The 17721-nt window shown below is 43.1% G+C and overlaps 1 protein-coding gene, 2 long non-coding RNA genes and 5 other non-coding genes across 16 annotated transcripts; 6 read left to right on the top strand and 2 right to left on the bottom strand.

Annotated features, from left to right (window-relative positions):
* Positions 1 to 713: 713 nt before the first annotated feature.
* On the top strand, positions 714 to 3008 carry LOC118289225. The gene is made up of 7 exons (XR_004786032.2): positions 714 to 855; positions 1223 to 1278; positions 1467 to 1532; positions 1732 to 1785; positions 1963 to 2078; positions 2258 to 2365; positions 2548 to 3008. It is a non-coding gene; the product is annotated as an uncharacterized LOC118289225 (long non-coding RNA).
* LOC118289621 lies at positions 1330 to 1402 on the top strand. Its single transcript, XR_004786174.1, has one exon. It is a non-coding gene; the product is annotated as a small nucleolar RNA R38 (small nucleolar RNA).
* LOC118289622 lies at positions 1573 to 1647 on the top strand. The gene has a single exon (XR_004786175.2). It is a non-coding gene; the product is annotated as a small nucleolar RNA SNORD49 (small nucleolar RNA).
* Positions 1814 to 1883, top strand: LOC118289618. Its single transcript, XR_004786171.1, has one exon. It is a non-coding gene; the product is annotated as a small nucleolar RNA R38 (small nucleolar RNA).
* Positions 2109 to 2178, top strand: LOC118289620. The gene has a single exon (XR_004786173.1). It is a non-coding gene; the product is annotated as a small nucleolar RNA R38 (small nucleolar RNA).
* LOC118289619 lies at positions 2398 to 2467 on the top strand. Its single transcript, XR_004786172.1, has one exon. It is a non-coding gene; the product is annotated as a small nucleolar RNA R38 (small nucleolar RNA).
* Positions 2669 to 11964, bottom strand: LOC118289224 (fas-binding factor 1 homolog). 9 transcript variants are annotated; one of them, XM_035616042.2, is made up of 33 exons: positions 11468 to 11964; positions 11263 to 11293; positions 11028 to 11146; positions 10840 to 10887; positions 10683 to 10728; positions 10533 to 10602; positions 10286 to 10336; positions 10041 to 10185; positions 9832 to 9912; positions 9657 to 9704; positions 9286 to 9414; positions 9058 to 9184; positions 8651 to 8817; positions 8475 to 8568; positions 7903 to 8361; positions 7753 to 7818; positions 7600 to 7670; positions 7218 to 7391; positions 7037 to 7089; positions 6892 to 6939; positions 6682 to 6804; positions 6237 to 6337; positions 5946 to 6152; positions 5537 to 5644; positions 4959 to 5098; positions 4710 to 4828; positions 4464 to 4586; positions 4177 to 4353; positions 3839 to 4015; positions 3621 to 3758; positions 3447 to 3540; positions 3232 to 3356; positions 2669 to 2856 (listed from the first exon to the last, which is right to left on the bottom strand). In XM_035616042.2, the coding sequence occupies exons 3-33, from the start codon at positions 11035 to 11037 to the stop codon at positions 2746 to 2748; spliced, it is 3630 nt and encodes a 1209-aa protein (XP_035471935.2). In that variant the 5' UTR covers positions 11038 to 11146; positions 11263 to 11293; positions 11468 to 11964; the 3' UTR covers positions 2669 to 2745. The 9 variants fall into 9 exon arrangements, with proteins under 9 accessions (XP_035471935.2, XP_035471931.2, XP_035471926.2 ...); XM_035616038.2 differs by lacking the exon at positions 11028 to 11146; XM_035616033.2 differs by having other exon boundaries at positions 10840 to 11146.
* A 2764-nt stretch (positions 11965 to 14728) lies between these two features.
* LOC124849444 lies at positions 14729 to 15068 on the bottom strand. The gene is made up of 2 exons (XR_007029874.1): positions 15014 to 15068; positions 14729 to 14906 (listed from the first exon to the last, which is right to left on the bottom strand). It is a non-coding gene; the product is annotated as an uncharacterized LOC124849444 (long non-coding RNA).
* Positions 15069 to 17721: the final 2653 nt, after the last annotated feature.

Below are 17721 nucleotides of genomic sequence, written 5' to 3' on the forward strand. Positions count from 1 at the left end.
GCGAGCGCACTTGACTGTCTGGAATAAGAGGGAAACTTTTTTGCCCCCGCGCTATGTCCCATGGCCATGAACAATTCCATCTTTGCTTTCTGAATAAAAATGAAGGCGATAGGAACCAGGTGCAGCGTCGCCTCGACAGGATGTCTACTTGAAAATAACTGACATGAAGATTAATGCAATTCTGATCACATTCAGATTCTTATAGTTCTTTGAAAAATTGTTTGAGAAAACAAACCTCCATCAAGGGGCACTGCTCTGAAGTGAACAATATGTAAACTTTAACCAGCTGAAACATTATGCTGACACGGTGATTAATCTGTCATATAAATAACAATTATAAGAATTGAATTCATTAAATAGGCTGCATTTAATTCTAATAATTTATTGTTAAATTGTGAATGCAGGACCTTTACATATAAGGGAGTATTTTCACAGACAGTACAGTATTGCTACCCATATAAAGCTTAAGTAAATAATACTTGTATAAATAAAGAAGATATATTTTTCATTTTAGATACATTTTGTCGCCATTAGTTTTACTGCAAATTTGCACTATATAATAATGTGACTTTTTATTATATCACGTGTTTATCATTATAAGTATTTATTTTTTTACTATCTTAAAAAAAGGGAAGAAAATAAATGTGATTCACGCCACGCCCACTTGTGCATCACGTGGCATGTGACGTACATGACCTATAAAAGCGTTTTCACGCGAGATTTGCAGTCTTGCCGAACTTTTACATGACGGTGCGGGAGCAGGGGCGCTGTAGACTTATATCATGCAGTTTTCATATGTTGCCATACATTCGCGTGTCGGTGTTCAGCCTGTCAAACACGAGCCGCCGTGAGCAGGTAATGGTTTGATACTGGGGTTAGTGAGACTTCAGTGTGTGTGTGTGTGTAGGTCTGGAGCTGAGCTAGCCGGTTAGCTGTTAGCTTCGTCTTAGCCAGGCGAACACGTGCAAGGAGATTTGTGCTGCGGAAGTTATTATGCTATGTTACATAGTTTTTTTTTTAATGTGTGACATTTGCTAAAGCTAGAGTGTGCATTAAAATAACTTGCACGCGGAGTAGTAAGACTTAAATTTAAACTTTAATTTTGTGATCATGGTGCGTTCAAGTGACGGGCCAGGCACGTGCTCCCCCCTCCCAGTCTGATGTCCTGATGCCTGGTGATCGTCAGATATTCTGTGACTGAGCTCGTATTTTAATCCCACAGGTCGTTTTTGGGTGATGTGGAATGGGGCTCATGTTCCTGCCTGAACTAAATGAAAGGTAAAGCAGACCATGACTGGTGTGATGAAGGCTTCTCGTTCCCATCTCTTGCAGTACTTATGATGAGTTTGTTATCCCTGTCTGAAAAAACTAAATGTTGAAACCAATGGTATCTGACCTGCTGCAGGCAGATGTTTAAAAACGGCATACATCCAATGGATTGCCACTAATAAAATGTGTGGTTGCAGATACGTGGCGCCAATGTCCCACTCCGAGGATGATCGACTGGATGCAGGACGAAGCGCGGACAAAAGGTTCGTACTCCACTGATCAAGTGATCCAGGTTGACACTGACTCAGTGATGAAAACTACTGCATAGGAAGTGCCGTCTGATGCGACAACTGACGATGGCAATGAGCTGTTCTGAGAAATGTTGTCAAACCTTGTTTTTTTTTAATCTTTCTGGTGTTAAATGAGCACTTAATGATCCAGATGTTAAATGTCACCATGCAGATGTAGCAGCAGCAAACAGACGAAAAGACAAGTGGGTTCTGATGTGATGATCAGGTAAATGAGACTTTTACCTGATTAAAAGTCAAGCCGGTGATGAAAATAGTTATCCCTGTCTGAAATCATGTGTGGAGTCATGGTAACCTGAGGCTTGACTGGAAATATGGGATGTAAAAGGTGGATTTGTAGGAGTATGGTGCCAAAATTGTAATTCTTCTGCGCCTTTTCTCCTAGGTTGTAATCAATGAAGAAACATCAGCTTGGGGCTGATCCATGTCACCATGCTGATGTAACGGCAGCAAAGCAAACCGACGAGAAGACGAGTGGGTTCCTGAGATGATGTGAACCAGGTAAATGTCGCCAGATTTTACTTTGTTAAGTCAAGTCGGTGATGAAAATAGTTATCCCTGTCTGAAATCATGTGTGGAGTCATGGTAACCTGAGGCTTGACTGGAAATACGGGATGTAAAAGGTGGATTTGTACGAGTATGGTGCCAAAACTGTAATTCTTCTGCGCCTTTTCTCCTAGGTTGTAATCGATGAAGAAACATCAGCTTGGGGCTGATCCATGTCACCATGCTGATATAACGGCAGCAAAGCAAACCGACGAGTGGGTTCCTGAGACAATGTGAACCAGGTAAATGTCGCCAGATTTTACTTGATTAAAAGTCAAGCCGGTGATGAAAATAGTTATCCCTGTCTGAAATCATGTGTGGAGTCATGGTAACCTGAGGCTTGACTGGAGATCATATACAGGATTTAAACGTTTGATTTGTAAGAGTATGGTGCCAATATTGTAATTCCTCCGCGTCTTTTCAGTTTCTTTTTCCTCTAGGTTGTAATCGACGAAGAAACATCAGCTTGGGGCTAATCCAGAAGTGTTGACGCCACAGGAAATTACAAAATACTGTAGGATGGATTGAATGCAAATGTGAAACTGTTTGATTTTAAAAATAAGTTTAATAAATCTAAAACGTGTAAAATTCAAGCATAATGGCACATTCAAGTAACTGTATACTATAAGGAGCTCCCAGCATGCATTGGCCAATCTGTGTTGGGAGACGATCTGTAGGATTTCTTCTTTAGATTTTCTAGAAAGATCTGCTCCTCTTTGAGGTATTCACGGTCCTGTGGGAAGAAAATAAATTTGAAACTGTAAATGTTGGAAGATGGTGTTATAAATGTTCAGCAGTTGAATCCACTGGCTGTAGTGTGAAGTTTGTTAAATGTGTTTAAACAGTTAATCTGTTTATTTCAAAATAAAAGTTTTTGCAGTAACAGCCTGTCGACTTATCTTATATAAGAATCATCTGCTGTGCTCTGGTACACCAGAATAGTTGTCCAGATTATAATGATCATGTATCGATCACCACTTGCAGTTTTATAGCAAAACACTGAAAGTTAACAATCGTTAATTCCTAGATTATTAACCAATCGAACATGTTTGAACAGTTGCAAACCAGCACGGAATTGGTCACTAGGGGCTACAATGTGAGCTCTTACCTTTTCTGCGGTGTACTTCCACAGAGCCAGACTGGCCTGGAGCGCCGTTGACTGAGTGTTGCTAAATGAAGTGGAAGGAAGAACGTTCAGGGTCGACGCTGGCTCAGGGTTCGGCGACACTGTGTCTACAGATAAAATAAATTGCAAAAGCTTGTTACAGTCGCCAAACTAAATGACGCGTGCTCTAACTATGAGACTGAACAATTCAAAGCCACCTGGTATGGCTGGGATCATTTGTGGTAAAGTGGGAATGTGGCGCTCTTCCCTCGGCCTTTCAGTCTCCTGCAGATGATTAAACCGCATTCGCTCCTGTAACACAAACGGCACTTTAGACGGCAACAGTTACAGTATATACAGTCCGTGCTGTTTATTTTACAAAACACACGCACCTGAAGGATGCGTTGTTCCTGTTGCCTCAGCCGCTCTGTTTGGACATGGACATTTCTGAGCCTTGCCTCGTGCTCAGCCTCCAGACGTTGTGCCTCCTGCAGCGCTCGTTCTCCTTCTTCGTACTTGTCTGCGGCGAGCTGCGATGGAGATGGTGTGGTCAAATATAAAATATCTTTTACTCCACTGCTTGCAGAGGACTGGGTTGTTGTGAGTATACCTTGCTGAAGGCCTCCACCTCCTGCGCTCGTGTTTTCAGTCTCAGGCCTGTGCTGCTTATTCTTTCTTTCTCTCTGTCTAGTTCTTCCCTTTGTCTCTCCAAAGTCTCACGCTCCTGTGCCACGGCCATCTCCTTCTGTTTCACATCTGCAGTTCGAAGCTTGAGGTCAGCTTGTTCCTACAATAAAAATACATCAGAAATATATCGTTACACTCAGATAAACAGTTTAAATTAAGTATTTATCCACATTTCCACCTGTGTAATGGTTTTTAAATTATTAGCCTTTTCAAATAATAGAGACACAAGTAACACGTCACTCTCTTCACTGTGAGGCTCACCTGTGCAAGGCCGATGATGGAGCCCTCTCTCTTCTCCAAGAGACTGCCGACCTCTCGCTCGGCCCTCTCGTGCCTCTGCTTCTCCAGGGCGTGGAAGTGTGCCCACTCAGCTGCCAGCTTCCTCCTCTCCTCTGCACAATGCTGCATCACCGACTTCTGCTCCTCCAGCAGCGCGCTCTGGTGGAAAAGAAGCGACAGGGAGAAGAGGTCAGGTGGAGACGCATGGAATCAAGATGGATCCCTATCGATCTGGTATCTGGACTGATGTGAATGTTTGTCGGCCTCGCCTTGGCTCTCTCCAGCTCCTCTCTCTCCATGTTCATCTGCATGCTGAGGGCACGCCGCTCCTCTTCTAGGCCTCTTTGGGTGAACTCTGCCTTGGCCTGCTCTGCCGTCATCTTCCAGCGCTCCTGAGGCATACGAAGGAAAAGCAGCATTTCCAGTCTTTGAGGCGAAAGGCATCTGTATCATGCATTTTACATGCATGCACTTGTGCTACACTGACTGTTCAGTCAGTCTCTCTTAAATCCAACCTTCTCAAGTTGCCTCTGCTGCTCATTGAGCTGAGTGTCCATCCTGGAAATGATTTCTTTGAGGTATGTTCTCTCCTCCGCCATGGTTTTCTGCTGCTGAGCCAGCCGGTCCTGCATTACTGAAAAGTACATTTCGAGAATGACCTTAACCCACTTGTACTTAGATACAAACATGCCCTTAGACAACTTGTGTCTTTACCCATTTTTTTTTACAGTGTGTATGTTTGTGCATGTGTGTGTGTCGGGTACATCTAAGCTGCTCGTCTCTGTGCCGTGCCCCCTGCTCCAGGCCGTGCGCCGTGTGTTCATGTGTGCTCTCCACCCGAGAAGAGAGCTCTCCCAGCCGAGAGGAGAACTGCTCCATCTGCTCAATCACCACAGTGAGAGACCTGGACGAAATCGGCGGAAAATCATGATTAGATTCATTTATTTATTCTGAAATCCTGTCCAAGATTGGCTGGTCAATAGTAAAAAATCGTTTGTGCACGGAAAGTTAGCAATTAGAATAAAGCCAGGCTCACATCAGATCAGCACTGAAACTAGAATTTCAAAGAAAATCATACATGCTAAATACAGAATTGTAATTGGGAGTTGCTTTCACACATGAACTCTGGAATATTGGGCTCAGGCGAGGGGTGGTGCCTAGGTAGAGCGCCCATTGCTCGCCGTGAGTCTTCCAGAGACTTTACATCTGCATTCTCACATGGGCTTGCTCTGACATTTCCCGAAATTTTACTAGGGGGCTGGCTGGAAGAATACCAAAAAAGGTTTGGACTTCAGTGTTTTCATGTTTGAAAGCAGCTTTATTGTCCTTCGCTTTGACTTACCTGGTCTGAGATGTTGCGCTTGTAACTGCATCAATCTCCTCGTCTTTTAACTTCTTCAGTCTCTGGACCTGGTCCTCGTGGTCTTTCTTCATCTCTGAAATAGATTTCCTTGTCGGACACATAGAACAAAGATATATGTATATAAAATATGGCAAAAATTTGGGTCGATTTATTTGATCATTCTGGGAAATCAAATCAGTTTTAGATTTGAGGGGGGATTCTGGGAATTGCTCAGCTAGGATATCCAGATAATTCAGTAACCCCTCTTGAATCAGACCCCTGATGTTTGGAAGCTAACATATTTTGTTTCATCTCATCTTTTATTCCTTTAAATGTATTTAACTTCAATTGTGACAGTAAAGGATTATGCTCTAATGCTTTTGCTATAGAAAAAGTGTCCCAAGTTAACCTCTGGAGGTCTCGGAGTCTCTCCACCTCGCGGTCTCTCTCCTGCTGGGCCTGGGCCAGTTTGCGCTGGTACTGAGCCTGCAGCTCTGAGCGTTCCTGCTCAGCAGACTGTGTCACTGTGGCCAGGCGCTCCATGAGGCCTTCGTAGTCCTGCCGCGCTCGCATCTCCCTCTGGGCAGCTGATTCCTCGAGCAGCTTCACACGAGCCCTGGATGTGCACAGGAATACTTAATGTATATATACTGTATATATATGTATGCGTTTGTATTTGGAAGGTTAGAAATAAACCCACTTGTTTGTGTTCTCCATGAGCTCCATATCCTGTTTATGCTGCTGCTGGATACTCTCTAGCATCATTTGGTTCTGGTCTCGCTCCAGCTGCAGGGTCTTCACCTGGACAATAAAATATGTAAAGCGTTTTTTTAGAAATGACATGTGGAAAAGTTGTTGCCGTCCATAAAAAAGGCAAACGCAGCAGGAGATTGTTTAAGTTAGGCATATTCACACCAACAGGAAAATCTCTAGAACATTCTGTGGCGTCTGGGCAGAGCATGCAGGAGGCAGGACATAGTGATAATTCAGTTTTTGTTTACAGTCATCAACACGCCCACCCACTCGCTGTGAACTTTTTCGGAGAGTTTCCTTCTGAATTCTCACATGGGCTCACTCAGGCATTTTCAGGAAAAGGGGGGGGGGGGTTCAGCTATGTTTGTCCCGTCATCAGCGCATTCACATACCTGTCCCTCCAGCTGGATGACGTGAACCTGCAGAGCTTGATAATCCCCAGGTTGGTGCTCTTTGTCGCTGAGTCTGTGCCTTAGCCCAGCATCCCCAACACCCAGCAACTGAGACTGCATCATCTTTAGGAGGAGAGTAACTAGTCAATAACAATTGTCATACCATTGAATACATTTTCCAAGTATGTAAGGAGCATAGTGGTTTCTTGCCTGCTGTTGTAGCAGCAGCTGCTGCAGACTGTCTGCTGAAAATTTCACCTATTCGGAAGATACAGAAGAAGACACCAAAGTTAAGAGGTCTTAAAAAAATCAAGTCCTGAATAATGACCATCTTATTACAGAAAAGCATCAATACCTGCTGCTGGGCATTAGTAGATGTGTTCTGCATTTTGTTCTGCTGTGGAACTGCTGAAGAGAGGAAAAAAAACAGGAACACGCATGCTAATTCACTCATTGGTTGGTATAGAAAGTGAAAGCGTCTAAAACTGCTTCCTCGAAACTGCTTCCATTAAATTAATTTCCCTAAAATCACCTACACTCATATGTGCCAGGCACAGTAGCAGACGAAGGGAGGAGCAACGGCAGCTGTTGCAGGGTTTCATCTGAAGCCTTGTTGGGCCCTCGCAGCATCTGGGATCCCTTACTGGACTGGGTCTGGATAATGCCAGGAGCAGAGACTGACAGGGGACCAGTCATCTGAGGCTGATACTCTGAGGGATGACAAAAACTAAACTGAGAGTTTGTCCAGAGTCTACTTTAGCGTGGAAATTGGTTGGTGAGGAGGACGTCAATCGCCCAGTCTATATTTAAATAGCACTTTATACAAAAAAATGCACACAAAAAAATTGTAATTTCATACTAAAAAATGTAATTGCGAGGTAGTTCCTTGTGTGAATCGCTGTGCAACTGTGTGACTACCTTGCTCGGTCCTCTCCTCTCTGACAGGCGTGGAGTGAGCAGCAGGGCTGGGTTCTCCAAGAAAAGTGTTACTACACAAAAAAAGGAGAATCAATAAAAAAAGCTATACTGTATAGTCACTTGTGTGGATTCAATTAATCATAAAAACATTACCTGGTTTCTTTGACGGATGCAGTAGGGTCCTCTCTGCCCCTGGGAGCCTGTGAGGTGACTGGTTTCCTAAAAACAAGAACAGGTTGTCGTTCAGTGCCGAGAAACAAGTTTCTTCTGTCTCTGCGTTGTATTGTTTGGCTTCCGCCGTACCTAACAAATGACTCCAGGTCTGGTTCTTCTCCCAGGTCTAAAGAATCTTCCTGTTTAGACTTTTTTGCCTCAGAGTTTGAAGCTGACAGAGCCTTCCTCCTGCTCAGTGCTCCTGCTAACCAGTCATCCTCCTCCTCTTCTTCTTCTTCTTCTTCTTCCTTCTGGATTGCGGAAACCACTGGCTTAGTCTGTTTCGCAGGGGCCAGGGTCTCCGCTGGCATTCTTGCATCAGATGTGACATGACTACCAGTAAGGGAGGGCTTTCTCTCCAATACGGGAGAAGAGGGAGCCTTTGGAGACTCTGCTGTAGTCTCTTTGGTCTCATCCTGTAGAAAAGTATTATCGCCGTTTGTCTTGAGGCCTAACCAGTCGGCTGAGTTGCTGCGTCGAGCCGTGGTGGCAGTGATGGGTTTTGGTTTCTTCTCTGGGGTGGAGACACTGACATCCTCAGTGGAAAATCTGTTGATAAGAAGAAGAAGTTAAAGATGTATAGTGTCGAATCATGTACCTATTTCTTTGGCAGGCAAAAAGCCTACTGTAAAACAACTAGATTGGACACCTCACACACTCACCTGACAGACTGTCTGCGGGACTGACGTCCTTCAGCCGTGGATCCCAAAGTGGGATGATAGGACCCAAATGTGAGATCATCCTCTAAAAGTGGTTCTGATAAATATGAACAAAATCAGCTTGAATTGTTTCATGCTTTTAAAACGGTGCTTGCTCACGGCTCATGGAGCTATACTACCTTTGACACCGGTGGTCTTCTCCTGCTGCTGCTGCTGCTGCTGCTTCTCCTGAGACGGAGGCTGGTCCTTCCTCTCTCCTGTGGGTGGTCGCTCCAGGTGACGAGTTGAAGGAATACTCTCCAGAATCTCGTCCAGTCGAGTGCGAGCTCTCTGAGGGGGCTCACTCCTGACATTAAACACCCAGAAAAAGGAGGAGAGTCATTAGATATGCTGTGTTTAATGATATAAAGCAAGGCATTGGAGCCATCTTTGCAAAACCCAGTAACATGGAGGCCAAGCAAAGATGTTTTGTCAAAAGCATAATCATATCAGAGAGAACAGGACCATTTTTATCCAAGTTATAATTTGAGCAGTATAAGGACAATAAAAAGAGTGAGACAGTAAAAGTGAAAAACAGAGCAATAACCTTTCCTTGTTGGCCCAAAGCGAAGTCTCTTTTTTCTTGGGACTGTTTTTGTCACTGTCAAAACCGAGTGCATCCATCAGGTCATCCTTACTATCATCAAATGTGAGATCACCTGGTGTCTTTGCTGCTTTTGCATGAGATGAATAAGGAACAACACACACAAATTCAGTGTTTAATGATTACACAGACCGATTAAAAGAATAGAATTTTGGAAATTGTAAGGCTCACATGTTCTACTCTTCAAGGGCGGCGTCTGCACAGATTGTTCAGGTTTGGGCGGCTGCGTGCTAGATTTAGATTTTGGCTTTGTTTCATCAGGAAGCAAGTCATCAAGGTCAGCCAGGGGGTCATCTAGATCTGCAAAGGAAATTAGATTCCTTATTGTTTTTAAAGTGTTTATGGATATATAACAATAGAAAGACATGTTAATAAACAGCTGTGAGCTCAACAAGGGCTGTTATACCATTAACTGTGAATAACTCAGTTAATGGTATATGGTCATACATCATAAGGACAGTTATTTTTGGATGTTCTCTTGTTCATACTGAAACTACCCACTGATAAAACTCATTTTAACAGCCTAAACACGTATCTTGTACCTTTAACGTGTGGTGTCTGACCAAGACCTTCATCATCACCACCACTGTCTGAATGAATGCAGCAGTTTCGGAAAAACAAAACAAATCTCTCAGTGAAACAGAACTTTTGCTATCTGAGTTTTCAATGTCACCCGGTCTCCGAGATGGGACGCGAGACAGATGGTCACTCACTCACCGGAGAAGCTGAACTTCCTGTAGTTGCGTGCGGCTCTAGAAGGTGCAGAGTTTGGCTTCTTCCCTCCGGTGCCGGGTTCATCTGAGTGAAGTGGGCGAAACACAGCTCTTCTCTGATTGCTGCTATTGATGTCAAACTCCAAAGCTGGTGATAATGTGAGGCTAATGATGAGAAAATAATGAATACGAGAACACTCTGCTCTGAATTACCTTCTCCTCCTCCTGGTTTTGCATTATGTTTTAATGCAGTAGAGTCTTTCTTTGGCGCCTCAATACCAAGTGGCTTTGTTTGTGCAGGAACTGAGCTTGGCTTTTTCTTTAATGCAAAAAGGTCAGCATCCATATCGTCCATGTCCTTTATGAGGTCAGACAGAGATATAGTGTGGGGTCCTGTGACCATGTGCAGACAAACAAGAAAACTAAAGTTAGTCTCTGCCTCATTTGTAATGACCTACCTTCATGTTCTTCAGTATGTCATTGGGATCTGCTGCTGAGACGTCCGAGTCCTAGGACGAAAATGAAAGTAAGAACAAAGGGCAATATAATAATGCTCAGGTTCTGCTGGAGGTTTCTTACTATGACCTTACTATGTAAAGTGCCTTGAGGTAATATATGTTTTGAGATAGGTAGATAGATAGATTGATAAATAGAGGGGAATATGAATATGGTGGTAAACAAATGAAATTTAATTGAATATAATACCTCAGAGCCCCCACCATCCGTCTTTACCTCTTCCGCCAACATGCTGAAGATATTATCATTGGCAGGGGCGCTGGAGAAGAAAAAGTATTGTAACCTGCCGAATAAACACTTACGATCAGCATTATGTTACTGATTCTGACCCCCACTTACCGATTCATGGCTCCACCACGAGTCGCTCTCCCCCTTACTGAAGGTTCTGTTGTCAAGAGGGAAAATATGATAAAAACTGGGAGCTTTCACAATGATAACATCACTGCGGCAATGTTAACACTGTGCGGTTTATAACTGCAGCACTGTGCTCACTTACTTTGATCCTCAAATAAGCTGTCAAACAGATCGTTGTCTCCAAATGAACCTTGGGGAAACAGTACAGGAATACACTTCGACGTGAGCTTGGAACTTTTAAATGTACCTTGTTTCATGGACAAATAAGTATTTTACTGGTAATGCTAAGAGCTCTGAAGTGTTTTTTCTGTTATTCTGTATTACTTGTACTTTGTGGCATTGCGTTTATCTAGTTATTAGTTGTAGAATGTATTTCTGTTTCTCTGCGGCGACATCTTTCTGCATCCTTGTCGGAGGATCCTCCAGACAGCATGCGATACCCTATGTGACTCAAAGGTGCAATTTGAGGCTACACTAAAAAACAGCAACAACTTGATTTGATCTAAAAGTTAATTCGTGTAGTAGAGGAAACATAATGCAGGAAGTAAAGCTGAGGGTGACTTACTTTTGAATGGCTTGCCTGTCGTCTTTTTAGCCTGCAGATTACAGCGACATATAGTTATTATACATGTGAAAGGGATTAACTTGATGCAACCCCTGTGTGATCAAAACAAACAGCCACTCGACTGTATTGTAATTGAAGACTTTCATACAGCTTTAATAATCACTCAAACTCCTGATGAATCAGGACAACGTGGACACGGACTCACCATGTTGAATCCCCGCTGGTGACAGTAAACGTGAGAGTAGCTAGCTAGCTGACGCTAGCTAAATCTGATTAGGCGTCTCCCGTGTCCATTGGTTACCACTCCGCTCCACCGGCGAGCCTTCACGAGAGGGACGCGACACACGACTGGAGGTAATGTGGCTACAAGTGGCGTCGTTTCATGCTTTCAAGTGGTCGTTGCTTTTTTTCTTCTTCTTTCTTTGCGTTGGCCGCGATGTTTGGCTCTTTTGACCAGCTGACTTAGAGTAAATGACTCACAACGCCACAACGCACCAACATTAATTTAAGGTTTCACGTTCGCCATATTGCATACTATGAGCTAATTCATTTTTTTTTGTAACAAGAACCACACGACTAGCATGAAATTCAGCGACACGTAACAGAAAATAGTAAACCGCTAGTTCCTGAGCGATTTACTGCAGCAACACGATAATCGAATCAGCCGCTGAAACGTTCGCTTCCTGTTTACATTCCGCGGTGCATTGTGGGTAGAGGAGTTTTTGTGCTTGGCCTCGAAATTAACGTTTCAGAAAAAAATAAAGGAGGAAATGCGCGACACATGGTGCGCCCTCGTGTGTTTGTTTGAGTGTATTGCGTTGTGTTGATGTGTGTGTTGTATTGCGAAAGTTATGGGGCTGCAGTACATTGCGGAGGCCTGTTCTACAGAGCAGGATTTGAAGCTGGTTCTCTTCTCACTGGGGTAAATAAATCACTATGGTAACTTTAGCTGCTCTGAGCAGTTGAAGTTCGAGATAAGAGATCAAAGCCAGTCACCAGTCCAACTACACGACCATTCAGATCAAATCCTTATATACAGTTTTAAGCCAGGAACCAAGGAACCACGAGATGATTGTGACCATAGTGTGACCATAGTGTGACCATAGTGTTCCGCTCGGTGTTTAAATGCCAAGAGGCCCGAACATTGTAAGCGCTGAGGGGTCCTCGGGCCCTAGTGGTCAGCTCATTTTTTAAACAGCACGGAGTCCGGCGGCCCTCAAATAGTAAGCGCAGAGGGGTCTGGGGGCCCCTAGTGTTTCGCTCACCACTTATGCACACAGGGACCTGGTGGTCAGCTTGCCCTGTGCACACTAAGGGCCCCGGCGTTCAAAATTCTTGGACCAAGGTCCTTGCACGGTCTGAGGCCCGGAGGCCCCCTTGCAGTCTGAGGCCCCGGGGCACTGGCCCCACTGTCCCACCTTGGTTCTAGACCTATTTGTTTAGAAGCAGGAACATTGTCAAAATCTGTACGCTTTGATTTTAAAAGCTTTAAGTAATGAACCATGTTTCGATACACTTGTGTTAAAAGCTTCGCCGGTTTCGTGAAGCTTTACTTTGCCATCACTAGAAGAAAAAAAAGGTGTTTTGGTGTTTTGGACTATGTGAAAATGATGAGATTGATTTGGACACCCTTTGCTATTATGTCTGTCGTTACTTTGTGAAACCCATCTAACTTTGTTTGCCACCAGGTGGCGTCAGAGCTTAGAAACAATAGTTAAACGAAATCAGTTGCAACAAGCTGAATAATTTATCCACTGTAGGCCATGTTTAATTCAATGAGGTCTTGGCCAGATGTTGCACTGTTAATTAGCATAATGATAACTACGCAAGTCAGCCCCCAGTATGCATAGTGCTCAATTTGAGCAATATAGCACTTTTCCTTAGGTTTCTGCTTTCCTGAGCTCGTCGGCATGGCCACTAAAGAGCTGTACTGTGTTATACACATGCCAGCATCACATGTTTTTTTTTACTCCCCAGTCATCATTGTGTAAAAACAGAGGTTTTGTCCATGTCTTCGGTGAAGTGGGTAACATCCATTTCAAACTTTTGGCCTGAACTTGCAAGAATATTTTGTTTCAGTGTCCTTGAATTGGTGAGAAGCAGGTGAGCTGTTATCCAACCTCTATAATGATGGATTTGTGCAGAAAGCATTTCTTCTGTGTGGTTTTCTTGATTGATTAAAAAAAACCCAGAATAAATGAATGTCTCTGAACTATATCTGATTCTGCTGAGTAAACATTCATGCAAGTGATGAGTCATAGTAATTCACTGAAAAGGAACCTGAGTGTGCATACATGTCTCATCTTGTAATATTTGTCATTGGATTATGTTTTTCCTTTTTTTAGATAGTTGAGGTGCCATATACTTGATTTTAGATGAAAAGGCAGAAAAAAAGCCTTTTGTGTTTTATTTCCTCAGAAATAAAAAAAAATTCTTGTATCAACAGAAATCAGTAGACTAACCAAACGTTCAGAATCCAGGAAAATCTTTACTTTGACAGAGTTCTTCATTTACTGTATTGTGAACTGGCATGTTAAATGCAATTTACATTGAACATTTCAAATATCAGCCATCTGTGGAGGAAAAGGGAAATAAACGGTTGGCTGATGTAATTGTAAGAAGAGTGTTCACCTTTTTCTGTGGATAATCAGGGAATTTATATCACAAATGTGGGACAATATTGAATGGTATCAAGAGGCACGCAAATACATTTCACAGTTTCATTGAGTCCGTGAGTTTTTCTTGTGAGAACAACATACACCTTTACAGGATCCACAGGATAGCCATGGCTGCCGTGTAGAGTGCAATGTCTTCAAACCTTATTTCAGAAGAAATCTGGTCACTTGTAAGATCATAAGACACGCTACTCTTTAAGTTACATCCAGTCAAAGCCCATCCTGTCATCAAGCATACAGTTAAAACAAATTTGTCAAAGCAAGAAAAACATAAGATCAAAGAAACCGCTGTGGTTGCTTTTTTAATGCGGAGGCACAGAACATGTTTTACCACTTTAAACCCCAATCAGGCAGTATATGGAACTTTGAAGTCTCAAAGAGTTTAAAATTTAAGTCATAAAGTAAACTGTCTGTTGTAATGATGATTATACAGCATTTGTCAGGTTCCATCTTCCAAGCTGGAATCTATACCCCAAGTTCAGTTGCTGTTTATTGTCCCAGTCGAGAAATCATCTGCAGGGCCTCTTTGTTTTTTTAGCCCCACATTTTTTGAAAGTCCTGGTTTGGAGACTCATGGCATGTTAAGCTGTTAAGTGCAGATGAATCAGAATCAGATGAATCAGATAAATGAGAACAAGACAACAAAATATGGGGTTTTTTTGTCGAAAACCTCTACATCTTTCAGGATCAGATACAATTTCCATGACAGATGTTTCTCCTGATAGTGCCTGGGAGGAATTCTGTTTCATAACAGCTTTGGCTCTGATACAAAAGAACACATTAGTTTGTGGAAGATAATATCCGTGGTCTTTTTTATCAACAAATCTACAACCAAACAACAATGAAACCTCTGTCACTCAACAATGAATCAGAATCAGATGAATCAGATAAATGAGAACAAGACAACAAAATATTAAGGGAAATATCTCCTATCGTATCCAGGGGAGTCATTCTTGAAAGCAGGGGCCACTGAAAGGAAAAGAAGACATATCAAGTCAGGATTTATTTTTAAAGTAAGCAATGAATACATATTTATTTTCTGGTTCATTCTAGGTAAAATGTAGCAACTGACTAACTTCACCTGATGCTCACGGCCAGACTTGGGACGATGGCATGGTCATAGTTCACATCTACAAGCGGGGGGGTTATGAGAACAAAGTTTATGACGTATATAATAAAACAGTAATTAATTAAATCACCTTCACTCAGCTGAATACACGCAAAGGTGAAGTGACAAATAAGACATCAACGGCCTGTTGTGACCTGAATCAAATCTCCTTGTAGTGCCTGGGAACGACAGTCAGTTCAGTACAAGGAGTACAAAGTTTATGACAGATTTGTTTATGACAAAGTTTATGACAGAAAAATGTCCCCGCGAAAAAAGTAAATAAATAAATAACCTTCATAAATACCCGTGACTCAGCTGAATACACTCCACACCATAAAGGCCATTCAGGTATTCAGGTGATAAGTGACAGATAAGACATCACTGGCCCGTTGTGACCTGCTTGAAATCTCCTTGTAGTGGCTGGGAACGACGGTCGGTCCAGTGCTCGATGTTAAGATCGTTCACAAATGTGCGACACAGTGCGGGTGTAGGGAGGTAATAATGTATTTATATTAACCCCCCAAAGAAATGATGGATTGTTTTTCTGCCTCTGAATCATTTAGTTTTAACAGTGAAGCAGGGAGTACTTAAGAGCTAAATGTGGGGCAGGCATCTTTGCTCTTTTATGCATCTGTGAGTCTGTAACATGCTCCACTGCGCCATTCTCTCCCCTTGTCTGGAGCCCCTTCTGTAACCCCCCCCAACACACACACACACACACACACACACACTGGACTTCCACGCATAACTGTCAATTGTCACTCTGGATGATTTCCCCTCTCCCTTTCACCACTGTGTCTCTGTACTATATATATGCAGTATTTTATTTTGAATTCACAAATTGATGGAAAAGTTCAATTTTGCATGTTGCTTTTCAATAATCTTAAAGAGGCACTCCACAGATTTTGCATATGAACCCCCACGACAAGCTCACTACCCAGCCTGTGGAAACTGTTGCAGAGGACCCTTGTCAATCAAACATACGGGTTATCTCCCCGCAGCCCAGCATCCACATCCATCATTGGCAGGTGTCAGTGTTATCTCAGCTTGGGCTTGGTGATTACAAAACAACGCTTTTTCACTGTGTCTAATTTCCTGATGACTCCCATGGAAGTTTTTGTTGGGGGGTCAGAGAGAAATACAGAGATACAAATACAGAGAAAATACAAATAAAGCCAAAGGTTTGAGTTGAATTAGTTTGAGTTCATAAACAGTTGTTCATTTCCAGAAGGACTTTCTTTGATTACTTAATAATTAAAAACCAGGAGGTCTCTTACAAGACTCCTGTGAAGTTTGTAAGACACTTGTGTTTATCAGGCAGGGTAATAGTATTTGCACCAATAGAATATCACAATTATTGGAGCTCGATATATAGGCACAAAACTTAAAATCTCTGGAATATCCCTTTAAGGCCTCTGTGGTGAATTGCATAATGTATTCTCATTGACTTGATTTGTCTGTGTTTCCTTACCCTGTGATGCAGATTGTTGTCATTTTTAGGTTCCGTTGCCCTTCATGTATGGCACATCTGTCTCAATAGCCTCTTTCTGCCTGTGAGGGGGGATATAGAACATCATACTGAATATTAAATCCTACATATTTATAATCATCGCACCCTTTTGGTTATCGATTGAGGGTCGCGGGGGGGGGGGGGGGTCTGGGGCCAATCCCAGCCGACATTGGCCGAGAGGCGGGGCACACCATGGACAAACGTATCGCAGGGCCAACATACATAGACAAACAATGGTTCACTCTCACATTCACATCTACGGTCACTTTAGAGTCTCCAATTAACCTAACCCCAATCTGCATGTCTTTCGACTGTGGGAGGAAGAGAACCGGGGAAAAAACATGCAAACTCCACACAGAAAGGCCCTGGTTGGTTCGATTTGGGACGCAAACCCAGAACCTTCATGCTGTGAGGGGACAGCCCCGCAGACTACACCGCCCCAATAAAACACAGCCCTCTTGTTGCCATGCTCCGTGGTGCTGTAGCCATGTGGCACTGTTTGCCATTGCTGTGTGAGTGGCAATGCAGGGCTGACAAGATTGCACTTTGAGTCAATTAGCAGCCTTGGAATCTATGGGAGCGCTGATGCTTTCGCCTTCCCTCATCTCTCCATTAAAAACAAAAAAAAGCTGGAATACTCTGTTGTTATGTAGCTCGCCCCTTAATCCGCACACTGTTGCTCAAGGCAAATCTTAAAATAATCACAGGAGTGATTTCAAATCAATGATGCAGATTAGTTTCTCCCTGCCTCCCTCGCTCTCCCACACGTGAAGCCAACATGCAGTGACTGTGTTTGTACAAATGTGTGTGTGTGCCTGTGTTTAGATAGAGTGAAAGTAATATATACGGTAGATGTAATGTTCAAGCATTAGGCTGTTGAATTCTTTGTCGTGCCTTGTAAAATGCAGTCCAAACTTAAACATGCTAAACATCAGAAGACAGTGCACGATCGTACTCACGGTCGGATTTTGTTGGAGAACCTCTGCCGCAGGATGAGAGCGATGGTGGTGAGGACCACCATTGTGGTGCACATGGTGCTGCCCCAGGGAACTCCTGCCTTGGGACTGCTGCCGGTTCAGAGCACGCAGACTTCCCCTCCCATTGGAAGGCTTGAATCGTGAATTGCGGTGTAGCAATCTGACTATTCCCGTCTTTCGTCTTGGCTC

The sequence above is a fragment of the Scophthalmus maximus genome, chromosome 17, assembly GCF_022379125.1.
Source record: "Scophthalmus maximus strain ysfricsl-2021 chromosome 17, ASM2237912v1, whole genome shotgun sequence".
Classification (NCBI taxonomy): Eukaryota; Metazoa; Chordata; class Actinopteri; order Pleuronectiformes; family Scophthalmidae; genus Scophthalmus; species Scophthalmus maximus.

Excerpts from the sequence above, each read along its gene's own strand:
- LOC118289224 (XM_035616033.2), bottom strand. The coding sequence starts at position 10,954 with ATGAAACAAGGTACATTTAAAAGTTCCAAGCTCACGTCGAAGTGTATT. Across the intron at positions 9,913-10,040 it reads AAAACCAGGAGGAGGAGAAG|ATGAACCCGGCACCGGAGGG; the intron begins GTAATTCAGAGC and ends CACTTCACTCAG. Across the intron at positions 8,818-9,057 it reads CTTTGGGCCAACAAGGAAAG|GAGTGAGCCCCCTCAGAGAG; the intron begins GTTATTGCTCTG and ends GTTTAATGTCAG.